At 32.9% G+C, this 24,597-nt stretch overlaps 5 protein-coding genes and 1 pseudogene across 6 annotated transcripts; 4 read left to right on the top strand and 2 right to left on the bottom strand.

Annotated features, from left to right (window-relative positions):
• Positions 50-1,898, top strand: LOC104746656 (proteasome subunit alpha type-4-A). The gene is made up of 2 exons (XM_010468175.2): positions 50-158; positions 964-1,898. Exon 2 carries the CDS (start codon positions 974-976, stop codon positions 1,724-1,726), a length of 753 nt encoding a protein of 250 aa, XP_010466477.1. The 5' UTR covers positions 50-158; positions 964-973; the 3' UTR covers positions 1,727-1,898.
• LOC104746654 (BTB/POZ domain-containing protein At3g22104) lies at positions 2,261-5,255 on the bottom strand. Of its 2 annotated transcripts, none has more exons than XM_010468173.2 (3): positions 4,799-5,255; positions 2,878-3,963; positions 2,261-2,792 (listed from the first exon to the last, which is right to left on the bottom strand). In XM_010468173.2, the coding sequence occupies exons 1-3, from the start codon at positions 4,862-4,864 to the stop codon at positions 2,445-2,447; spliced, it is 1,500 nt and encodes a 499-aa protein (XP_010466475.1). In that variant the 5' UTR covers positions 4,865-5,255; the 3' UTR covers positions 2,261-2,444. The 2 variants fall into 2 exon arrangements, with proteins under 2 accessions (XP_010466475.1, XP_010466476.1); XM_010468174.2 differs by lacking the exon at positions 4,799-5,255 and adding an exon at positions 4,219-4,446.
• LOC104746652 (transcription factor bHLH117-like) lies at positions 8,821-9,862 on the top strand. Its single transcript, XM_010468171.1, has one exon. It carries the CDS (start codon positions 8,993-8,995, stop codon positions 9,839-9,841), a length of 849 nt encoding a protein of 282 aa, XP_010466473.1. The 5' UTR covers positions 8,821-8,992; the 3' UTR covers positions 9,842-9,862.
• On the bottom strand, positions 9,983-10,751 carry LOC104746653 (GLABROUS1 enhancer-binding protein-like 1). The gene is made up of 2 exons (XM_010468172.2): positions 10,501-10,751; positions 9,983-10,318 (listed from the first exon to the last, which is right to left on the bottom strand). The coding sequence occupies exons 1-2, from the start codon at positions 10,685-10,687 to the stop codon at positions 10,098-10,100; spliced, it is 408 nt and encodes a 135-aa protein (XP_010466474.1). The 5' UTR covers positions 10,688-10,751; the 3' UTR covers positions 9,983-10,097.
• On the top strand, positions 11,485-13,052 carry LOC104746651. Its single transcript, XM_019236715.1, has 6 exons — positions 11,485-11,627; positions 11,916-12,088; positions 12,184-12,236; positions 12,288-12,466; positions 12,571-12,737; positions 12,895-13,052. The coding sequence occupies exons 1-6, from the start codon at positions 11,485-11,487 to the stop codon at positions 13,050-13,052; spliced, it is 873 nt and encodes a 290-aa protein (XP_019092260.1).
• LOC104748425 overlaps positions 22,353-24,597 on the top strand; it is a 5,646-nt pseudogene continuing 3,401 nt past the window's right edge.

The raw sequence follows: 24,597 nt of genomic DNA, 5'->3' as shown, positions 1-24,597 counted from the left end.
AAAAAAAAAAAAAAAAAAAAAAAAGTTTTTTTCTTCTGTCTTGTCGAACAAGTTCGCATCTCAGAGGTCTTCGTCTATTTTGTAGAGAAACTAGAGAGAGCAAGCTCTCAGCAAAAATCAAAAGAACCCAAAACGAGAGAGAAGCTAACTCTTCTCAGGTAAGAAATTTCTGAAAATTCCAATGTCTTTGATTCTTCTTCTACTTTCTCCTTAGTTTCTCGGAATCTGCGTATCTTCGTTTCCTGTTTGAATTTGAGTTTGCTGGATCTGTATTGAGATAAGTATTTTTGCTACGAAATCTTCAAAATTTCGATGGAATTAGATAAACCCTAGCTTGATGCGATTCTTGGGGATTTGGTTCTGTTTAGTTTTTGGGTTTTTTTTACGGGAATCATTGATTGTCGATTAGGTAAGTGTTTTTGATTTGGATTCATCGTTCCTGTGATTTCATTTCTAAGGTTTCTGTTTGATCTCAAAGTAACAGAGATTGATAAAGCTAGTTCCTTTTAACGATTCTATTGTGGAAACGTGACCTAACTTAGTTTAGTTTTATTCTGAATTGATCTGTTGTGCTAATCGTTGTGATGTCAAAAACCCTAATTTTGGTGTTCTTGTTTGCCACAGTTTTGTTTATGCGAAAGCCGATGTATATGTAGTTTTCTGTTTGCAGATTCTCTAATTGTATGATGGGTTTAGAATGTTTCTGTTATGTCCATGGAGGTTTGTAGTTTGAAAAGTTCTTTATTTTCCTCATTATCTGTGTATGAAACTTGGGAGATTCAATTGCTTCCTTGCATGTTCCGATACTTTGCTTCTCTTTCTTGTCAAATGTTTTGAGGAAGTTCATATCTCTCCTGGAAACTATTGATGAGTTTATTGTTTCTGTTCAGTTAACTTAGTAGGCTCAATCTTGTGAGAATAGGATTTGACAAATGCTTTTGTTGTTTTTTTAATCTGGTGTAGTTGTTAAAAGATGTCTCGGAGATATGATAGCCGTACTACAATCTTCTCCCCTGAAGGTCGTCTCTACCAAGTTGAGTATGCTATGGAGGCCATTGGAAACGCTGGTTCTGCAATTGGAATCTTATCCAAAGACGGAGTTGTGTTGATTGGTGAGAAGAAAGTCACCTCAAAACTTCTTCAAACCTCAACCTCTGCTGAAAAAATGTACAAGATTGATGACCATGTTGCCTGTGCCGTGGCTGGTATAATGTCTGATGCCAACATTCTCATCAACACGGCTCGCGTCCAAGCTCAACGCTACACCTTCATGTACCAAGAGCCCATGCCTGTTGAGCAGCTGGTTCAGTCTCTCTGTGACACGAAGCAGGGCTACACACAATTCGGTGGTCTTCGTCCGTTTGGAGTCTCTTTTCTTTTTGCAGGATGGGACAAGAACTTTGGGTTCCAACTATATATGAGTGACCCGAGTGGCAACTATGGTGGTTGGAAAGCTGCAGCCGTTGGAGCAAACAATCAGGCTGCTCAGTCTATTCTGAAACAGGACTACAAGGATGATGCAACTAGGGAAGAGGCTGTCGAGCTCGCCTTGAAGGTTCTGACCAAGACAATGGACAGTACGAGCTTAACATCTGAGAAGCTAGAGCTTGCTGAGGTGTATCTGACTCCATCCGGAAACGTCAAGTACCATGTTCACTCTCCTGAGTCGCTCACCAAGCTGTTGGTCAAACATGGTGTGACTCAACCCGCTGCTGAAACATCCTAAGCCCAAAAGTATCTCTAGACTTATTCCCTTGGTATGGTGTCTCGGCTCTTATGTTTGTAGTACTCTGTTTTACAGCTTTCCTTTTGAGTTTGAACTATGATGTTAACTATGGCGATGAAAATTTGACAATGTTATGAATTTATCTTCAATGCGTTCAGAGAAGTTTTATCTTTTTACTAGTGACTGTCGACGATCAAAGGAACAAATATATTATAGGTTAGTCTTAATTTCTTCAATTCATTACTTGAATACTAAGCTTTCATTATTGTCGTGCAATGTTTTACACGTAACGGCAATGCCTCCTCGGGTTCAACTGTTAAATTGAAGTTTTGATTTCGTCCAAAAAAATTGTTTTTTTTTCCAAGTACACGCAACTTCACATTGAGAATCTTGGAATCACAAAAGAGTAACGTTTAAGGAAGATTAATATCAAATCTTAAGTTTTCTTGGATTTTCCCTAATTATTTTCTTGCATTCTTGGTATTTAATACAAGTAAACTTTATATACTAAGTTTGTATAAGAACTTAAACATCTGCATAGAAAACGAATCTTTTCTTTACTTTTTCTTACGCACAACTTTGTGGCAGTAAACAACACTAGGAAAGATACATACATACAGTACTTTGAAACATGAGAAAGAGATTGTAACTATAATTGACTCCTTATGCTCTCTATTACTCTATGTACAAATATCATCATAAGCTACGGCTTCAGTAATCAAGAACAGAGCTTAGGAAGCGATCTGTTGCTTCCTTTGCTCGAGTTCTTGGATCTCTTCTTGATAACTTCCATTTGATTCTGCATTTTCAAACACGCTCTCTCTAACTCCATAACCCTCCACTGAATCCCTTCAATATGTTCTTTCAGCTTCTCGTTATCTCCTGAAATCTCAACCTTCTCCATTTGGAGTATGAGCTGCTTCTGTTCTCGTTGTTCATCTAGTGTCTCAATTACCTGAAACTTCGGGTTACGCGATATTTTACTTCTTGATTCTCCTGAAAGCTTCTCGTAAGCTAATGTTCGTATCAGGCTGAGTTTTTCGCCATTGGTTAATCCAGTGTGAGCCTGAACAAGCCATCAAAACTGTTAATTCGTGTGATAAAGACTGAAACTTTCTTTTACATTTTGAGTGTTGAAACCTGAAACGTACCTCGAGATACATATCGATAGCACGATATATTTCTTCGTGTGATTCTCTGGCTGTATCTGGAACAAGTGTGAGGAGAGACAGAAACTTTGAAGGTTTCAAGCAATGATCAGGTGCTACTTCAGCTATGTATTGATCAATCAAGCTTGAGACTTTCTTCAACTGCAATCCTCCTCTTGCTCCGTCGAGGAAAGCTTTTGTGAATCTAATAACAAGATTCACATAGTACAAGTGACTAGACTTCGATGGAGATGGAACAAGAAGATTGTCTAGTGTTGCTTGATCCAGTTGGTTACCTATCATAAGCTCCAGCTTGTTCATAGTACTCTTGTTTATGTTCAATCCAAGAGCAAGCCTCAAAAATCCAAAAAGGCCCTTGCAAGGGACACAGCTTTGATCTAAGACACAAAGAGTATCGATGATGGTTTCAAGAATCTTTCTTTTCTCATGAGAAGTCGCTGAGCAAAACTTGACCTTCTGGTAATAGAACAAGAACCTACTTATGATGAGATTATCAAATTTTCTCGATACCATAAGCTTCAAGAACATGTCAACCAAACCAGGACTTAAAACAAGAACCTCATCAAACCACCACGTTAACCGAACAGAGCTATTCTTGAAACTCTCAGTGCTTTTACTGTCACAAGAAAACCGAAACAAGCTGCTATCTGGTGAACAAGCAGAAGCAGCACTAGAAGGACTCATTTCAACGGCTAAACACAGTTTCTCCACTAACGCATCCATCAACTTCGCGGCTAAAGACTCAGCTTCAGACGATGTTTCAACTTCTTGACACTGTTTTAGACTGAGAAGAAGCTCTGGCCAAGACCAATACCGAATCTCTTCCATACACTTCTCTGTTTGTTCCAAGACTTTAGAGACTTCCATGAACTTAGCAGCACAATGCATAAGGACTACATTCGAGGGCATCACAGCTAATCTACCGTTACTGTAGCAAAACCTCGATACAAGCTCGAAACTCTCCGCTCCACCGGGGAAATCATTAAAGATTACCTTGAGATTCCCATTGGAACAAGTTGATTTCCCAAGAAGCCTCTTGAATGTTGCAGAATAAGCACATATGATTTGCTGCAGATAAAAATTACAAACAAACTCATAAGTCATATATAATAAAAAACAGATTTGAGTAAGTTGAAACTTTAAGCCATGTTACTGTTTGTGATATAGAATAGGGTAAGGCAACAGTTATTACAACAAACAAGAGAGTAAAGGAAATAAATATCAACTACACAGAGAGGCTTCTCTGTGTTGTGTCTCCCAATCATTAAAGATCAACTCATAAATCAGTCACACAGAACAAAAAGGGAAGTGAATAGTAGTAACCAAGAAAAATCCAAATTGAGCCTCTTATCTTCTTCCCTCTGTAGAAGTGCAAGTGTGCAACAAACATTTTGTTTGATTTAACAGAGAGAGGAACATGGGAGAAAGTCAAAGAGGAAAGGTAAAGAAACAAAAAAATGCAATAAATGGTGATGGAGACATCTTATACTCCATTACTCGCTTAACTAAATAAGATTTGATCAATCTATTGAGATTAATGTTAACTCAGACAAATCAGTTTACTGAAACAAAAAAGAGAGATTTGTGGTGCCCTCATTTTAAGGTAATTCGTTGAGAGGGACATTAAATGCTGAATGTAGCAGAGTCACACACAATACGTGAGCCGTCATAATGTTATCACAAGCTCAAAAACAAAACAAACACCAAACAAAAAAATGTTTTTTCTTTTTCTTTTCAAGTCACAGTTTTGATTCAAGTTAGAACTTACATGAACTTGTTAAACGCAAGAACAAGAATTTAACTATACCCAGATAAGAAAAAGTGGGAATTAACATTGAGAAACAGTTAAAGTTTGGATTTTTGATCTTTAATTTAGCTTTCTGTAGAGGAAACAACTACTTACCTTATTGAGAAAGAGAGTTTCTTCTCCATTGATGTCAACTTCAAGATCAGAGCAACAAGCTTCCATAGTAGCCACCTCTCTATAGCTTTCTTGATTTTTTTCCCCCCAAAAGGTAAAGAAGTGAGGAAACAGTAGAGAGAGAGAGATGTGGATTTTATGCTGAGAAGAGAAAGAAGACAAAGAGCAAAGAAGCAAGAAAACTTTTGTTGGTTTTCTGATTGTCAGATTTTTGAGATATAAGTAAAGTCTTCTCTTCTCTTTAGATGTGTCTGTCAAGTCAATCGGTGAAGCACCCACAAAATTAGTGGTGGGTTCTTTTAGAGAGAGTTAATAAAGAGACCAAGAGCAACAAAGGCGTGTTCAAACAAACACCACTCTGTTCACTGTGTGTTATAATGTACAAAGACCAAAGAGAGAGAGAGAGAGAGAGAGAGGGGGAGACCTATTCTGACTCTCTGACACATTCTTGCTAATAAATTTGTTAGTATAAAGATTTGATTATTTGAGTAATGACAACGCATTTTATTACCTTTTTGATCATCAGCTGATCAATCAGTAATTAATCATGTATTTTTTTCATGTAAAGTTTATTTGTTTAATCAAAAAAATGGTGAAGCTTTTGAGGGTACTGTATATGTTGTTCCCTTTCTCTCATCATGCTGTATTTTTTAATCTACCTCTCTAATCAACTTAATAAATTTTGATTATTTTACTTCATTGACCATCGTGGACCAAGACTTTAGCAAGAATCGTTCAGTGGTTTTTAAGTAAGTTGGATTCGATAGAAATCAGAATTAATTATTTATATGAGATGCTTCCAAATCAAAGCTATTTTTTATTAAATCGCTAATACTTTGTTTTAGTTTTCTAAATCAAAAAGATAAAAATAGTTTCCAAGAAAGGTTATTTATTTGTTGGTGTATGATATTTTGAGCGTCTAGAGGAATATGATCTGGTGATGCAAAACTTTGTAAAGATTAGTAGTTCAAATCTCTCATTCAGCATAATCTTTTATTTCCGTTAAATACCAATATAGAAAAAATATTAATTATTGGACCCCGACCATAACAAAATTGGTACTATGTGGACCAAGCTAAAAATTGATTTATCTATCATACTACTATTTCTTGATTTTAATAGTTAAAAAGGAAAACCAAATTGATTACATCGAGACGTTCATCAAAGACAAAAAAAAATTCATGAATACAATATTTATTATCTTTGTTGATGATGACATGCAACTATGTATAACATCAATAATTCTTTATATATAGTATAATACTACTATAATGTATATATATTATATATGATGTAATATCAATTTTCGTAAATAAAATCATGTGTATTATTAATTTATTACGTTTGATGGCATAACAAATAGTTGAAAAATAATAGTGAGAAAATAACAAGAGAAAAGTCGTTAATAAACGAGGCACCGCCACAGTAGAAGAAGGCTAAAAATAGCATTCGTTAGACGACATAAAAAGAGACTCGAAATGTGAGGTGTTTTTTAATGAAAACAAAATGATAAATTAATGTAAAATAAAAGTGTGATTTAGTTTCAACTGCTCATGCACTGAAGCTTTCCTAACGTGGTGGGCAAAAAAGCCATGGAACGGGGCTCACGTGACTTACACTCTGCAGAGACACTTTTATCCCTCATATCAAATGCTATTTACAACTACACAATATGTAAATTACTTTTTTCTTTTCATTATTGGTTTGGTTCGAATTGTATGTATATGTTATCAACTAATTTACATTAACCAAGAAGCTAAACGAAACCAAACTTATATCCAGAATACAATAATAAGGTTACTAGGTATAGGTAGACAGAGTGGAAGTTTAAATGTTTTAAGGTGCTTAATTACGTGAGACGCCAATATTGCTCACGTGGTGTGGAACCTAATAAAGTAACAGCAATCATACCATTTTTTTACGTTAGATAAAAAGGTTCATCGATCAACCAAACATATATATACTTTATAAATTCATTTAACAAAACTATTAATTCACTTGGTAAGTTTTTTTTTTTTTTTGTTTTTTTAATTCACTTGGTAAGTTGATATAGCACTATACACAAATATACCAATATAAATATATACGGAACTACGAGAACCACCAATGCACTGCAAATGACTCACAAGTCACAAAGTTTTCTGCCTAACTAAACTAATGAACCATTGTGATTGCGTTGTATGTAATTCACTACCATATGTGTGTGTTGCGGGCTACATTGGTCGACCGGTACATATGTATTATATTTTTTTATGGTATAAACAAATCCCTGAGTTTTGGGTCATGTGGTCATCTCCTACCTTTTGCTTGAATATGCTTTGGAGGGATTCCTACTTTTGTTTTCTTTTCTTTTTTTAAGATTAGAAAAATGTACGTATGATCATTTCTCGAACGATCACTTGTAAGATTTAAAACACACCTTCTAACTAACTTATATGTTATTGTATTAAAACATTGATAGTAAAACACATGCGACATTGAGAATCTTCCCCCTCCATGTATTGCTCATGAATCATGTGAAATTGTGACATGGTATAACTCGGTATTGAAGAAGTCAAGCTTATTTTGGATAGCATCATAGAGAAAACCATTGAGTTATTAGTTTCCGACGAGCATATTTGCAGTAGATATAGTCGTGTACTTAACATCTCCTAATATGTCATGATCACACTTTACTTGGTTTAAGAATGTTACATGAATCGAATATTCTTTATAAAAAGTTGTCAAAGGTTTTGGGATATGCGACAAAAAAAATGTTTTGGGAAATGTATATCTTTCTCCTTTTAAACCGGCGAAAATGGACGACACGGACAAAAAAAGAAGACCCGGAGAAAATGGTTTTAGTAACGCTCAAAATACAAATTTGAAAAATGTCTAGATTTAATGGGCCTTTTGGCCCAAAAAAACATTATTACTCGGGTTAAAGTATATTTTTTACCGCCAAGGTAGAAGAGATGTTGCCGGGGTCAAGTTGTTCTATTCAAGACATTTATTTCTTCGTTTCCGATTCAAACTCTGTCCAAACAACAACAAAAAAAAAAAACAACCCGTAACCTCAACCTGTGAAAAGACACATGACTCTAAGAAGTATGACGCATCTCAAGCTCACATACAATTTATAAAAAAAAAAGTAAACACCGGGTCCAAAATAACAAAAATGTAACATTTCATTCATTTTACAGACGCCTAAGCTAGAGAAAATGCATTGAGTACACTGAAAATAACATTGTCAATACAAAGGTTCTGATCTATTTTTCATCATCGTCCACAGATATATTTAGTGGGCCTCTTAGCCCAAATAGAAACAATCTACACATTCGGGTTTAATATATCAATTTTTGCCATCGTAGTGTGTCATACAGTGTATGCGGTGAATGGTGATATAACATTCACGTCAATCTTGAACACACACACACACACACACACATGTGCAATCGCTTTCTCCAAATTCTTGTGTTACATGCCTAGTCTTAAAATGTGGTAGGTATCTCATAACGTTTAAGAGTAACGCTTTTAAGAAAGGTTCATTCTATAAAAAAAAAAAAAAAAAAAAAAAAAAAAAAGNAAGGTTCATTCTATAATTCTTCCCATTTTCTATAACACACTCAAATTATTTTGTTTTTAAAAACAAATTTTCTCTGTCACTGTCTCACGAGTCACGAACAAAGTAATGCAAAAAAAAAAGAAACATTTCAAATTTGATTTAACAGAAACTTTGGCATTCACGGTTAAAGAAACAGTACACGTGCCTATGCCTCCCAAAAAAAAGAAGAAAAAGCTTTACAGAAACATCATTACGAATGGCACAAATCCGTAGATCAGAATTTGTTTCACTACCTGACAAAAATCCCTGTCCCTAGGATCAGAGTCTCATCTGATCCAACGGTTCATATTTTATTCAGTACAATACCCTGAAACCGCCTGACCAATTTGTACCACAGCGACAAACAGTCGACAATAAAAACATTATAACAGAATCGCCTTCGTTCCTCGTGTCGCCGCCTATTCCATTTAACCCAATCAATTAACGCCACGGGGATAATTCTCTTTTTATTTTCTCCTTCACCCAATCATCAAACGCCACGTGGATATCTCTCTGTTCTTATTTCACACACGCTTCGTTCTCATCTTCTCTTCCTCTCTCTCACATTTTTTGCTTTCGCCGGAGGAAAAAAGATGGAGTCTTCAGCTTACGAGTTCGACTCGCTCACTGACTTACCACCTCTTCCAGAAGAGTACAAACCAACCGTCGTGGACTACTCACGAAGCTTCGATTCCTTACCACCGTTCCCACCTTCCGATTTCACTTTCTCCGACCACCACCACCAACACTACCTCGACTCGTCTCTCTCGCTTTCAGACTCGATCTTCCTCGACTCAACTCTCTCTCTCCTCAACCGTCACCACCTCTCTGTTTCACCTCGTTTGGAGCAGAACCTCTTTTACGAGCCGATTCGTTTCAATCAGCTCTTTCCCAACAACGACGCACCGTTTCTTCACTTGCCAGATCTCAAATCCATCGAACAAACCGTGGAAGAGCCGACACTGACGACGATGGAGCTCTTTCCATCTCTCTGCCCTCCTCCTCCAGCCGCGAAACGTCACAAGAAGCTTCACTCTTCTACTTCTTCAACAACCTCCGGATCTCCGACGGCGTCTTCGTCTCACAACACCAACGACGGCGGTCGCAAACGTAAGACGATCTCGAACAAGATCAGAACACTGGAGAAACTCATGCCGTGGGAGAGAAAAATGAGTTTAGCGGTGATTCTAGAAGAAGCTCACAAGTACATTAAGTTTCTCCAATCTCAAATCGCTTCACTCCTTTGGATGCCTCTTGACTCAGTCTACAACACCGCCGGAGAAGTTGGAGAATCTGATCTGCTTAAATCTCTGACACGTCAACAGATCCTACAGGTTCTTGCGAACTCGCCAGGTTCACGAAACCTGCTCTCCACTCACGGTCTTTGCGTCTTCTCTTACGAACAGCTTCTTACCCTTAAGGCTATGACCAGAAACCTCTGAACCACACACACCAAAAAAAACTCTGTTTTGTTTTCATTTTCTTAGAATGATCATAGAAAGCTACATAGCGTTTTTAATGGCGATGGAACTCAAGAGTTTTGATATAGAAGTTTAGTATTACGCCATTGTTTTGGAGTAAATGAAAACATTAGCTGAATGTTTCATAATTAAAGTTCATAAACCAAAACATAAACGAGCACATCAAAAGATCAAAGTTGTCACAAGATCATCAAAACAGATTAAAACCAAAGTTGCTTCATTTCATGGTGGAAGCAAGTAGATCAAGCATCTCGTTACCCAAATCCTGCTCCTTAATACACAAAGCTTTCCATCCATCATTCAACTCTTTAGCCTTGTCATCACCAATAAGCTTCACTCTCTCAAAAGCATCGTCTTCAGAAATCAAACCTTGAGCTACTATAATCTCCACCAACTCCTTCAGATACGGATACTTAACCCAGAACTCATCCTCACTTTCTGTAAAAAAACGCATACTCAAAAAACATTGATACGAACATGATTACACAAGGTTCTCAAAATTAAATCTACCAAAAAATAGTATCAGTTTACGTTACAACAACCTCACAGAACTCGATCGATGTTTTTTTTTTTTTCAGAGTAGAAGAAACAGAGGAAAACAGAGTGATGAGTGTACGTACCTTCGTCATGTTCGAGGTTGGAGAGAGGAGAAGAGAGAGATCCTGCGTTTGTGTTGACTAACTCGGAGGATTCGACTTCTTCCATGGATTCGTCGTCATCAGATGAATAGGAAATCTCGGAGAGGTTGAACTCGTCGTCAGATGATTCATGTGGAGAGTTGATGAGGAAGTGAATCGGAACCGCCATTGTTGTTTGAGTTTTGAGCTCGAAGACTCGATTTTTTTTTTTTTTTTTTGTGAAGAAGGAGAAGCAAAAGGTGTGTGCTTGTGTTGTTGTGTGTGTCTCGTCAATTTTTATATATTTGTCAATTTTATTTTACAGAGTAATTTTCTGTAAAAATAAATAATGAAATGTTTTCTAAAATTTTGTTCAGCTGACGTGGGTTTGATAACCGGTTCTAGAAGAATATGGAAGGAAACCCAATAACCAAACTGAACCGAAAATGGCTAAATCCACAAAGAAAGAAGTGGTCTCATACGTAGTAGTATTGCTCTTCCAACTTAGAGAATTTGTTGACCGTCTAAGAGAACTTTGGATCAGAGGGTTCATGAGAGAAAGAGACAACTTCCCAATTGGTAAGTGGAAACATCACATCAAAAACCAAACTCACAGATTTGTATTCGGATTTGGGGGAGAGTTTCTTGAGTTGAGAGAGGCTTTGGATCTTCGTGGTATAGGTTTGAGTGGGATCCTTGATTTTTTATACATCAAAATCAGGTTTAAAGTGTTAAACTCTACTTGCTGTGTAATTGGGCTCATGGCCGCCAGCCAATATGGGCCGTAAAAGCCCCTTTGTGTAACCAATCCTATCCACACGTCATCAACGATTTTTGTTTTTAGTCCCTTTACTCTTTTTTTTTTTTTTTTGGGTTCCTTGCAGTTGAAATAACAATATATATAAATCGAAGATTGATATCATTATCAAGGAACCCTAATTAAGTTAAGTCTTTTTCTTTACGATTCCCTTGTGGTTTATCAAAAGGATGGGCACCGCAGTACTGGACGCAAAAACTTCATCGTTAAGAGAACATCCTCCTTCTTCATATTCCATCAAGTTTGAGAATCTCACAGAACTCGACGATGACAAATACGAATCAAGTCTTTTCGCGGTCGGCGGGTACAACTGGTATGTATGGTCACCAAAAAAGTTATTCTTTTTTCACTTATTGTATACTTAACTAATTGTATAGTTTCCAAGAAACATGAAGAAGAGCTGGATATACAAAAGAGTTCACTTTTAGTGAGTAGTTTGGAGATAAGAATTTGACTGGAATTGTGGTTTGTGTTTTTATTGATATACTTGTAAAACATAGAACTCTATAAATTATGTATATGTGATGATATGAATTCACATATTTCATGAAGCACAGAGAATTATTTGGCCTATATATAATTCTGTTCGAATTGTTTTTAGGAGATTGGTTATATATCCAAAAGGAAACGCAAAAGACGAAGGGAGTGGATTTATTTCAATGTATGTGGAGATTGATAGCGCAAACCTCTTGTCAACACCACTAACTGATGTGTTTGCATATCTCATATTCTTTGTCTACAACAAGAAAGCAGACAAATACTTTACTATTAAAGGTATCTAATTAATACTCCATGTTTCACATATACATTGGTCATTTGCTTCTCTTTTACTTTACTCATCAACAATATATATGATCTCACTATTATAGATACAGAATTGAAGCGGTTCAATGCATTAAGAACGGTGTGGGGAATGTCTCAAGTGCTTTCTCTTGAAACTTTCAACGACCCTAAAGCCGGATATATCTTCGAGGGAGAACAATGTGAATTTGGTGTTGATGTCTTGGTTGCTCCATCCCTTGCTAAATGGGAAGTCGTGTCCTTTAATCCGAAAATCCGTAATCCCAAGTTCTCGTGGACTCTCAAGAAATTTAAAGAGTTGAAAGAGGATTCTTACAACTCGGATAACTTTATGGTAGGAGGAAGACAATGGTGAGGGAGTCTAAGAAAATTTTGGTTGATTTTTCCATATTATTAATTTGTACACATACATATGCATTTGTGAATGTTAACAAGGGCAACAAATTGTTATATAGGTTTCTAAAACTGCACCCGAACGGCGATGCTAGAGCCAAAGGCAAGTCCGTGTCCATTTATTTGACTCTAAGGGATGATAAGACACTCAACGCAGAGGAGAAAATCTACACGCGAGCACATCTCACAATTGTAGATTCTCGTGGAACCACTCACGTCTCTGGGACTTGTATGTTGAACACTATTTACATCATCATCTTCTAAGTTTCTTTAATTTTTTTTTTCTACTCTTCATTGATTCATGATTCATTATTCTTTTTCGTCCCTTGTTGACTATTTTTTATTAATAAGCCTGCTTATATATATTTTCTAACTATGTTTTGCAGTGAACTACTGGTACACAAAGCTAAACTCAGGCTTTGGTTGGTCTACATTTGCGTCTTTAGATAAACTTCGGGAGGCGTACTTGGACAACGAGGGCTCTTTGAATGTAGAGATTGAATTTATAGTTGTTTCTTCCACCAAATACTCTCCCAGTATCTGAATTCTGCTTTAGAAAATCATGTGTTAAATTATTTTATTGATATTTTTTAGATTTTATTTTAGTTTATTTGATTACAACAAAAATAAAATATTTTGTTTTAAAAAATATTAACATTGTAAAAAGATAATTTTAAAAAATTACAGAATTAAAAAAAAATACCTAGTTTTTTAAAATAATTATAAAGAGATTATTTATATATATATATATATATATATATATTTCATAAAATTCGAAATCATACTATTATTTACTTATTTTTTATTTTAAGTGATTAATTCTACAAAAAATATAGAAAAAGCGATTACGGAAAATGTACAGTTATTTATTAATTCTAAATTTTGTAAATACTCACTTCTATATAAACATAGATCGTCTCATATTTAAATAATTTATCCAAAAATATTGCTATCAACTTTGTTTAATTAAGAATTTTTTTAATGGGAAGGTATATTTTTCTTATTTTTTAAAACCAAAATTTTCTCCTAATTTCTCCTTTTTCAATGTAAGATTAATATGCTGACCCAAAAAAAGATTAATATATGTGTTTTCTTTTCCTTATACTGTATTTTAAAAATTATTGTAGTATTATTAGATTGTTTTATTTGATTTATATTTTCATCTTTGAATTATTTGGAATTCATATATTATCGTGCTTATAATTTTTTATTGTTTCTTTAATTATGCCAAATATTTTTTCTTCTAATTTCTCAAGCTTGATTGGTTGGTCATAACTCTTTTTTTTTTGCAAACATAATTGTTACCATTATTCATTCAATCCCAAAGGGATAGGTAGATTGAAAAAACATAAATCGTTGTTGATAGATCCATAAGAGCTCAAAGACAGTGATACCCTAGTTTGCGGAAAGGTTTAAAAGAATTGATTTAGCCACATATGTCACTAAAATGCACTTATTCCTTTGATCAAGGATACTGAGAGAACTTCATTATGGGTGACCTTCCTGGAAGTGATTGTCGGAACTGCGCGAGTGAGGACAAAACACAAGAAAATATAATTAGTTTATTTGTAGGGTCGATAAACAAGTTTTCAAAGCCTCCCAGACATGGCCATCGAATATGGGTGTGTGCACGGGACAGGAATAGATGTAGAGCCCACTTAGGAAGGTGGGCTCATGGACTGAGAGTGGACATGACTCACTAAGAAAGGTAGCGGTTGAGGCGTTACAGAGACAAATGCTACATCATGGTGTATCAAAGTCACTTCCACGAATACACCGGGAAATTTAACATTAGTTACTATCAAAATATTTTGTGACGTTAGAAAAATGTTTTTACTTTCATTGGTTGTCGGAGCAAGCCATTTTGAGATAGCAAAAAGACGTGAACATTTTCTCTCTAGACAGGAGGAGGACAGAGCCGAGGTTCTCTCTATGGTGGAGAAGATTGAACACAAAATTATCTCCCAAAGGGAGGAAGGTGGAGGAGGTTGGACGCAAGATTATTTCCCCAAGGGAGGAAGGCATAGTTAAGACGTGAATATGTTCTCTCCACACATGAGGAGAGCAGAGCCGAGGTTCTCTATATGATGGAGAAGGTTGGACAGAAGGTTCTCTCTATAAAGGATGTGGGCGGATTTGAGGTTTTCTCCATGGTGGTCATACATTATTGTGATGATACATCATTGATTAGTATATTATGTAATATATTTTTTATTCAAAATGTTTTTTGAGCCAACAATTTTAGTAATTAAAAACTGTTGGCTTAATGTGTTCATTTAAACATTTTCTAGGTGGTGATAAAGAATATATACGTAACATAAAGTTTATTTAGGCTTAAAAAAATGCACTTTTAATAGTAACATATATAAAATATTTGTAAATGAATATAAAGCAGTGTATAATAACGAAATTTTTTTTATTAATAGCATACAACAAATTTTAATATATTTTTGTTAAATTAAATTTAATTGATAAAACTTTAAACCCGCACATCGGGCGGGTCCTCATCTAGTACTTTATAAAAGAAACTAATGAAATATATACTCTCTCTATATCATAATAGTTGATGTTTTAAGACTTTCACATAAATTAAAAAAATATTTAATGTTTAGCTATAAGTACATTATATAATTTATTTATAATAACATATTTCATAATTGTTAATTAATAGTAATTCATCAAACTTTTAAATTTCCATTTAGTAGTTCTTGAAATTTACAATTTACTACCATTAATTGATTAAAAACCATCCTATGTGATACAGAGGGAGTATCATTTACAAAAACGATGAGCTTACCTTTCGTGAGAATTACTGTTTTTTTGTCCAACAATGCAAAGACCCGCTCCCTTTATTAAATCAACACTATCCACATTCCACATTCAAGTGATTTTACAACTGATTCCACTTCTATGAAATCAGTTTCCTTTATCGGTGATTCTCTATTTTCCATAGTTTTTTATTGATCATCTAAACTATATCTCCTCTGTAATCATCTCCTCTGTAATCTTCTCTTCTCCATTCAACTTTTTTTCTGGTTACTCATCTAAACTACATTTATAATTCTCATACATGTAAATATTTAAATTTTGTTCATATTCATAGATTTTCTCTTGAACTTATATTAATGATGATTTTTAAATATTCAGTTAGAAGATCCTAATTGTTGATAAGGAGGGGAATTGGATACAAAAACAAAATTAGATAATGATAGCTCATATATACTGGTACTACCTTCACCTCTACAATTTGTTTTTATTCATGTAAATATAATAACAAAATTCATTGCACCTACAGACTTATTAATTTGATGATTGTTATTTGTCACATTCATCTAACAAACATTTTTACGATGTTTCCTGTTAAGGGTCAATGTAAGATCAACAACAAGTGTGTTTATGGTTATCATTAATCATCTCTTTATGGTCTAATGTTAATACAACTCTGTCATGTTTATATTTCTACGTTCAGATTGAATTTCCTACTTTTAAATGCTTCATGTTTATATATTTGCTAATTTTTTCGCATATACAAAATATTGATCATGTACTATGAATATGAAACGAAGGAGTATTACTTTTGAGCTGCGTAATTTTGCCCAAAACCAAATACGTGCCCAAAACTCTATTAGGTTGACATTTTGGACTGTGTAATTTTGAGGTCCATCTCATAACTGAAATAATATATTACTTTCTTACAAATTAACAAGTATTTATATATATATATATATATATATATATATATATATATATATATATATATATATATATATATATATATATATATATATATATATATATATATATATATATATATATATATATATATATATATATATATATATATATATATATATATATATATATATATATATATATATATATATATATATATATATATATATATATATATATATATATATATATATATATATATATATATATATATATATATATATATATATATATATATATATATATATATATATATATATATATCATTTGATCACAAATAATAATTTTGTGGAGATGCACGGGACAAATACTAGTTATCTTATAACTCGCATTATTTTATTGATATTTTTAAAGTTTTATTTTAGTTTATTTTATTTTTCGTACCTATATATGACAAAATACAAATTGAAGAAAGAGAACTTGAATACATACTGTATAAAAGACACTAGTGCTGAACCACCTAATATATTATCATTTTTACAATAAGATGAGCTTACCTTTGGTGATAATTACTGCTTTTTGTGTCCAAGAACGCAAAGACCCGCTGCCTTTCAAGATTCACTGTAAGATTATTGGCGGATGATGCTGTGATTAAAAAAAACGTATCAAACCAAATTAAACCAAAATTATTCAATCTATATTTTAAAGCGAATTATCTTAGAACTTGCATTAGAAATTTCAAATTTCTATACCGTTGCTCATGTTTACCCAAATATGTGGCATCAAAACCATCAACCAGTTATGGAATGCACCACACAAAAAAAAAGAGTCAAGTAATAACTATGATGTAGTAACTAAGGTACCTGCAAAATAACTAAAAGTTGATGCAGAACAGATCACCCGGGATCACTAGACCTTTTAAATGCACTAGATTTTAACCGGCGCATATAACTTTTATAATTATATATAAATTATATCGTATTTATTTATTAATTATTGGATGTTTTGCAAATAAAGGAATAACTAAATTTTTCGGGCCGTATGTGCGGCTAAATGTTTATATTAATGTTATAACCCGCAATATATTTCATGACCATTTGTTTGTTATATTTAGTTTGTTTTGGTTATTATTTAAGATTCTATTTTGATTTTTAACTATTATAACAAAAAATAAGAGATCTAAATACATAATAAGTCATTTATACACTACTAGATGAGGATCCGCAGAAATGTGCGGGTTTAAAGTTTTATAAATTAAATTAAATTTAACAAAAATATATTAAAATTTGTTATTTATAAATTTTAGTTTTGTTATAATACACTGATTTATATATATTTACAAATCTTTTATGTATGTTACTATTAAAAGTGTATTTTATACACCTAAATATATTCTATGTTACAAATATATTCTTTGTCACCACCTAGAAAATGTCTATGTGAACACATTAAGCCAATTATTTTATTTTCACTTTTGCATAGTTTTTTAGTTACTAAAATTGTTGGCTCAAAAAACATTTTAAATTAAAAAATATATTAAATAATATACTAATCAATGATTTATCATCACAATAATGTATGACCACTATGGAAAAAACATCGGCTCCGCCCTCATCCCTTATGGAGAGAACCTTGCGTCCAACCTCCTCCACCATGGAGAGAACCTTGGCTCTACCTTCCTCCCTTGGGGAGATAACCTTGCGTCCAACCTCTTCCACTTTCCTCACTTTCCTCCCTTGGGGAGATAACCTTGTGTCCCACCTTCTCCACCATATAGAGAACCTCGGCTCTACCCTCTTCCTGTGTAGAGAGAAAATGTTCATGTCTTTTTGCTATCTCAAAATGGCTTGCTCCGACAACCAATGAAAGTAAAAATATTTTTCTAACGTCACAAAATCTTTTGATAGTAACTAACGTTAAATTTTTCAATGTATTCGTGGAAGTGTCTTTGACACACCATGATGTAGCATCTGCCTCTGTAACGCCTCAACCATCACCTTGTTTTGTGAGCCCATGTCCACTCTCAGTCCATGGGCTCACCTTCCTAAGTGGGCCCTACATCTATTCCTGGCTCCTGGACCCATCCAAATTCGATGGCCGGTTTGTTACGTATGGGAGGCTTTAAAAACTTGTTTACCGACCCTACAAATCAACAAATTATATTTTCCTGTATTTTGTCCTCACTCGCATTATTTTCCGACGTGCGGGTTAAAATTTTTGTATATTAAATTAAATTTTCTAAAAATATATTAAAATTTATTGTATGTTATTTATTAATTTTCTTTTTGCTATATAATACACTGATTTATAATCTATATTCAAATCTTTTATTTATGTTACCATTAAAAGTGTATTTTTTACACCTAGGTATATGGTATGTTACAAATATATTATTTACCACCACCTAGAAAATGTCTATATGAACAAATTATGTCAACTATTATATGTTTCTTTACTTTCACTTTTGCATAGTTTCTTTAATCACTAAAATTGTTGGCTTAAAAAACATTTCAAATAAAAAATAAATTACATCACAATAGTATATGACCAACCATGGAGAGAACCTCGGTTATGCCCTCCTCTCTCATGGAGAGAACCTAGCGTCCAACCTTCTCCACCATGGAGAGAACATTGGCTTTGCCTTTTTCCCCTAGGGAGATAACCTTGCGTCCAACCTCCCCCACCTTCTTCCCTTGGGGAGATAACCTTGCGTCCAACCTCCTTCACCATAGAGAGAATCTCGGCTCTGCCTTCCTCCTGTGTGGGGAGAACATGTTCACGTCTTTTAGCTATCTTAAAGTGGCTTGCTCTAACAACCAATGAAACTAAATACCATTTTCCAAAGTCACAAAATGTTTTGATAGTAACTAATGTTAAATTTCTCAATGTAATCGTGAAAGTTTCTTTGACACACCATGATGTAGCTTTTGTCTCCGAGCTCTTATGATTCTATTAACAACTATTTATGTTTTTCCAATCTATCTATGTTTGTTGTAAGCTTGTGTTTGATTAGCCTATTTTATCCAACCATTAGGTTGATGACGTTCTCCTCTTTATCTCTTTTTGGGATTGAACGAAGGTAACAATTATGTTTGCACAAGTAAAAAGGTCTATGACCAACCAATCAAGGTTGAGAAATTAGAAGAAAACTAATTTGACATAATTAAAGAAATAAGAGAAAATTATAAGCACGGTAATATATGAATCTTAAATAATTTAAAGATGAAAATATAAATTAAATAAAACAATCTAAAAGTACTAAAATAAATTTTAAAATACAATATTAGAAAAAAAAAATGCATATATTAATCTTCCATTTTTTTGGGTCAACATATTAATCTTTTTTTTTTCCACAACATATTAATCTTACCTATTCCAAACTGAAAAAAAATAGAAAGTAGGAGTATATTTTGATTTTGAAAAATATGAAAATTTGTCTTCCCATTCAAAAAGCTTCACTAATAGAACAAAGTTGAAAGCAATATTTTTAAATAAATTATTTTGTTAGATGAAAAATATGAGACGATCTATGATTATATAGAAGTGAGTATTTAATTTTTTTAGAATTAATAGTTCACTGTATATTTTCCTTAGTCCTTTTCTATTTCTTTTGTAGAATTAATAACTTAAAATTAAAATATGTAACTAATGTTATAATTTTGAATTTTATGAATTATATATATAATCTCTTTATAATTATTTTTAAAACTGCATAATTTTTGTAATTTTTTGATAATTAACTTGTTTTAGAAAAATTTGTCTTCCCATTACAAAAAAATTTCCAATTAAATAAAGTTAAAAGCAGTGTTTTTGAATAAATTTTTTAAATATGAGATTATCTATGTTTATATAGAAGTGAGTATTTACAAAATTTAGAATTAATAATTAACTGTATATTTTCCTTAATCTCCTTTTCTATATTTTTTATAGAATTAATCACTTAAAATTAAAAATAAGTAAATAAGATTATAATTTAGAATTTTATGAAATATATATATATATATATATAATCTCCTTATAATTATTTTAAAAAACTTTGTCTTTTTTTTATAAATTCTATAATTTTTGATAATTATTTTCTTACATTATTAATATTTTTTGAAACAAAATATTTTATTTTTGTTGTAATCAAATTCTTTCTATTAAATATTAACTTTTACACGTATCAAAATCTAAGATTGATAACTTGACACATGTCAAAATCTTGTTATAAATATTTTAAAAAAACTTTATCTTTTTCTTTAAATTCTATAATTTTTGATAATTATCTGTTTACATTATTAATATTTTTTGAAACAAAATATTTATTTTTGTTGTAATCACATTCTTTCTATTAAATATTAACTTTTACACGTGTCAAAATTTAAGATTAATAATTTGACACATGTCAAAATCTTGTTAATGGATAACTTTCAAAACCCAACTTTATATAATAAAATGATTAAGTCATATTTTTCCTAAAAATTTAATTATTTTACACAATCTTAGTTAAATCAACTTAATTTTATATGTCAAATATTCTAATATTAATAGTGTTAACAAATAGTAAAAAAAGGATTTAACCCGTGTTAGCACAAATTTAGTAATATTTTATTAATTACATGTCCTTTTTATAAGTTGTCTACTATATAACCATATTATATAGTATTTTCAACCATTTTAATTTTACTTATTCGTAATATATTAAAATTTTATAAGTTTATATATATTAATTATAATATTTATATAAATGTGAATCAGTGTTATTTTACGTTAAGAATCAAAGCTCACAGGTGTTTGAACAAAAATAATCGATTCGTTTAGAGACTACGGAAACAAGAAATAGATGCTGAATAGTCGCTTTTATTGATTAATGTATCGAGCTCAAATACAAGAGTTTAAAGCACTACAAGTTTAGGAACCCTAGCTGTGCTATGGAATTGAGTCGTGTGGCTATGTTTTAGGTCTCTTGTTTTGGCTTCGACTCTCCTCCCCTATCATGTCGAAATCGCTCCTTATTTATAGGGAAGTCCTTTTACCCTAATCCTAATGGGATTTGGGTTTAAGTAACCGCCTCTTCATGACATAAGGTCGTTCCCAATATTCTCTCCTTGAGATTGAGTTAAATATTCTCTTGATAATGTCGTAGCAAATCAGAGTCGGTCACAAAGTCAGTTACACCCCTTATTGATTCGTTGTTTGTCGCAACGGCCCGAATTGGCTCGATGTTTGTTGTGTCGGCCCGTATTGGCTTGATGATTGCCATTACAGCCCGTATTGGCTTGATGCTTACCGTTACAGCCCGTATTGGCTTGACGCTTACCGTTACGGCAGGTATTGACTCAATGTTAACCGTTACGGTCGGTATTAACTCAATATTCTAGAGAATGCATAATTCTCTATTATTAATAGAATATATCACAACTATAATAGAATTTACCTATTATAATTTATATGAATTAATCATTTACCTGTTGTTGGGCATAATTTTAATCATATAAATTATAATAGATAAATTCTATTATAATTGTGATGTATTCTATAAATAATAGAGAATTATGCATTCTCTAGAATATTGAGTTAATACCGACCGTAGCGGTTAGTATTGAGCCAATACCTGCCGTAACGGTAAGCGTCAAGCCAATACAGGCCGTAACAGTAAGCATCAAGCCAATACGGGCCGTAATGGCAATCATCAAGCTAATACGGGCCGACACAACAAACATCGAGCCAATTTGGGCCGTTGCGACAAACAACGAGTCAATAAGGGACGTAACTGACTTTGTGACCGACTCTGATTTGCTACGACATTATCAAGAGAATATTTGACTCAATCTCATGGAGAGAATATTGGGAACGACCTTATCTCATGAAGAGGTGGTTACTTAAACCCAAATCGCATTAGGATTAGGTAAAAGGACTTCCCTATAAATAGAGAGCAATTTCGATATGATAGGGGAGGAAAATCGAAACCAAAACAAGATACCTAAACCATAGCCACACGACTCAATTCCATAGCACAACTAGGGTTCCTAAACTGTTGTGCTTTAAACTCTTGTATTTGAGCTCGATACATTAATCAATAAAAGCGACTATTCAACATCTTTTTCTTGTTTCTGTAGTCTCTAAACAAATCGATTATTTTGTCCAAACAATTGGCGCTAGAAGGAGGGGCTAGAGTAAACTACGTGAGATGATAGGAAACGGAAGTGATACGGCTAACATCGATGCGAATGTCGCTACTCAGCTTGAAGCCCTAACTACTAAGCTGAACGAGGCAGTGCAGAAGCTGACACAGATTGAGGCAAATAACGCTAGGCTACGGGAGGAGAATGCCTCCCTGGTGACAGCAGGGAGAGTTTTTACCGAAGCAAGCACTAGATTTTGCGGCGTGCAAGTGAATCGGATGCAAGACCTTAACTCAACGCCAACAACCAATAATCGACCACCCACAACGGAAGATGGACGGGCTGGAAACTCCTCATCAGGAAGAGAATGACGGAGGAAACCCTGACACAAGGCAGGTACATGAAAGCCTAATCCGAGAAGGAAATTTGGATCAACAAGGAGTTGTCAACACACCGCGCATGACAGGAATCGAGCATGGGCAATTCGCCCACTTGGAAGCAATGTTCAACAAGCGTTTTGGAGAGATGGAAGCGATGATCGAAAGACTACCGGGTGTAGCTCAGCCAATCCGGAAGAGCAACTTACACTCGTATGCTGACACACCGTTCTCTGATGAAATCGCACTCACTGAGATGCCGAGAAAATTCGTGCTACCAACAATGGAAACAAAATGGAAATCAAATTGTTGTTTTCTTTGTTTGCAAAAGATTCAGAGATATAATATTTTCAAAACACAATAGAAGGTGTGGTTAAATATATCATAGTTATGTTTCCTTATTGATTTTGCTGTAATTTTTTAGTTGGAATGGAATATAAAATATTTTGAAAACAAAATCTAAAGTAATGCTATTTTTAGAAATTGTTTAAGGATTAACTTTGTAAATAAGTTTTTAAATAAGTACAAATAAAAAGGTATAACCCAAAATGTACTTAAAAAATGTATATATAGATATATAGATTTTTATTTCAAAAAAAAAAAAAAAGATATATAGATTAAAGTCCAACTTACATATTCTTTTTTTGAAAATTTGTGAATTTTCATTGAAGAAAAAGTATTGTAGTAGCTACAATAAGATGAATACATTAGATAGGCCTTGCCAAAAAAATAAACTCAAGGGCTATCAGATAAGACAATTTCCCTACAGAAACTTTAACCAGTCGCCGAGAAGGTTTTTGTAGAGCTTCATGTGGCTCTTTGCGAGAATAGCATTCCTGATTCCTCTGTCTATAAGCCTGAACAGAGCAAGCAAGGAAGTGTTGATGTTGTTGTGTAAACGTTGATTCCTTTCCCTCCAGATGGTGTAAATGACTAACTGTGCCACCAGTCTCTTGAGAGTGATGGGAGAGTTAGCATCGGAGGAGTTTAACCAAGCAGAGAGAGCCTCCCAAGTGTGAATATTAATGATAAGATTTAATAGTATTTGAATTTTAAAATAATTATTTTTGGTACGTGACTATAGGATTCTTAAAATGTGTTTGACAATTGATATCCGAACAATTAAATTTTGACAATTGACATATTTAACATAATTTTTTGAAAATAAATATACATGTCAGCACACAATTAGGACATCTCCAACCCGCCTCTATATTTGCTTTTTAACTCTATTTTAGAGTAAAATCTACTCCAACCCATCTCTATTTCTACCTCTATAATAGAGATCTCTATTTTTTCCTCTATATATAGAGGAACTCTATTTTTTCCTCTATAATAGAGTTGAACTTTTTTATTTATAAAATGGTCCTTGAACTTTTAACACTTTTATATTTATGATCAAAATAAATAAAATATATATATATTTAAATAGTTTAATAATAATTCTCATAATTTAATGAAGTATATCAATAGGATAACTGATTATAAAGTTAAATTTGACTAATTTTAATATTTTGGTTTAAAATTTTAAAAGGTTTTCATATAGAAAAGGTTTTTGTATAGAAAAACATTTTTAAAATTTGAGACTATCATTTGCAAAAGAAAATTTATATAAAATCTTATTAAATATAAATAACTTAAATATTTTAGTTTTTATTCATGCCATAACATTATTTTTAATACAACAAAGACTAATTATTTAATATTCTGGTAAATTACTTCTGGATCCACCAATAACATTATTTTTATATGATGCAATATATTTCTTTTAATAAATGTGATATTTAAATAATATTTATGAATGTTAAAAATTTAAATAATATCATAATTTTATGAAAATTTCACAAATACTAAAATAAATGGATTAGTTTGCAACTTTTATAAGTAAAAAGGTATTAATAGTAAAATAAAAAAAGGAATCTTATGGAATATT

Source organism: Camelina sativa, chromosome 15 (assembly GCF_000633955.1).
Source record: "Camelina sativa cultivar DH55 chromosome 15, Cs, whole genome shotgun sequence".
NCBI classification, from domain to species: Eukaryota; Viridiplantae; Streptophyta; class Magnoliopsida; order Brassicales; family Brassicaceae; genus Camelina; species Camelina sativa.
Note: the sequence above shows the minus strand (reverse complement) of the source record. Positions and strands in the feature narration are given on the sequence as shown.

Coding starts and splice junctions, on each gene's coding strand:
- LOC104746656 (XM_010468175.2), top strand. CDS start 974: ATGTCTCGGAGATATGATAGCCGTACTACAATCTTCTCCCCTGAAGGT.
- LOC104746651 (XM_019236715.1), top strand. CDS start 11,485: ATGGGCACCGCAGTACTGGACGCAAAAACTTCATCGTTAAGAGAACAT. Junction 12,089..12,183: donor CAAATACTTTACTATTAAAG/GTATCTAATTAA, acceptor TCACTATTATAG/ATACAGAATTGAAGCGGTTC. Junction 12,738..12,894: donor CACTCACGTCTCTGGGACTT/GTATGTTGAACA, acceptor TATGTTTTGCAG/TGAACTACTGGTACACAAAG.
- LOC104746652 (XM_010468171.1), top strand. CDS start 8,993: ATGGAGTCTTCAGCTTACGAGTTCGACTCGCTCACTGACTTACCACCT.
- LOC104746653 (XM_010468172.2), bottom strand. CDS start 10,687: ATGGCGGTTCCGATTCACTTCCTCATCAACTCTCCACATGAATCATCT. Junction 10,319..10,500: donor CAACCTCGAACATGACGAAG/GTACGTACACTC, acceptor GTTTTTTTACAG/AAAGTGAGGATGAGTTCTGG.
- LOC104746654 (XM_010468173.2), bottom strand. CDS start 4,864: ATGGAAGCTTGTTGCTCTGATCTTGAAGTTGACATCAATGGAGAAGAA. Junction 3,964..4,798: donor AAACTCTCTTTCTCAATAAG/GTAAGTAGTTGT, acceptor TTTTATCTGCAG/CAAATCATATGTGCTTATTC. Junction 2,793..2,877: donor CTATCGATATGTATCTCGAG/GTACGTTTCAGG, acceptor TGGCTTGTTCAG/GCTCACACTGGATTAACCAA.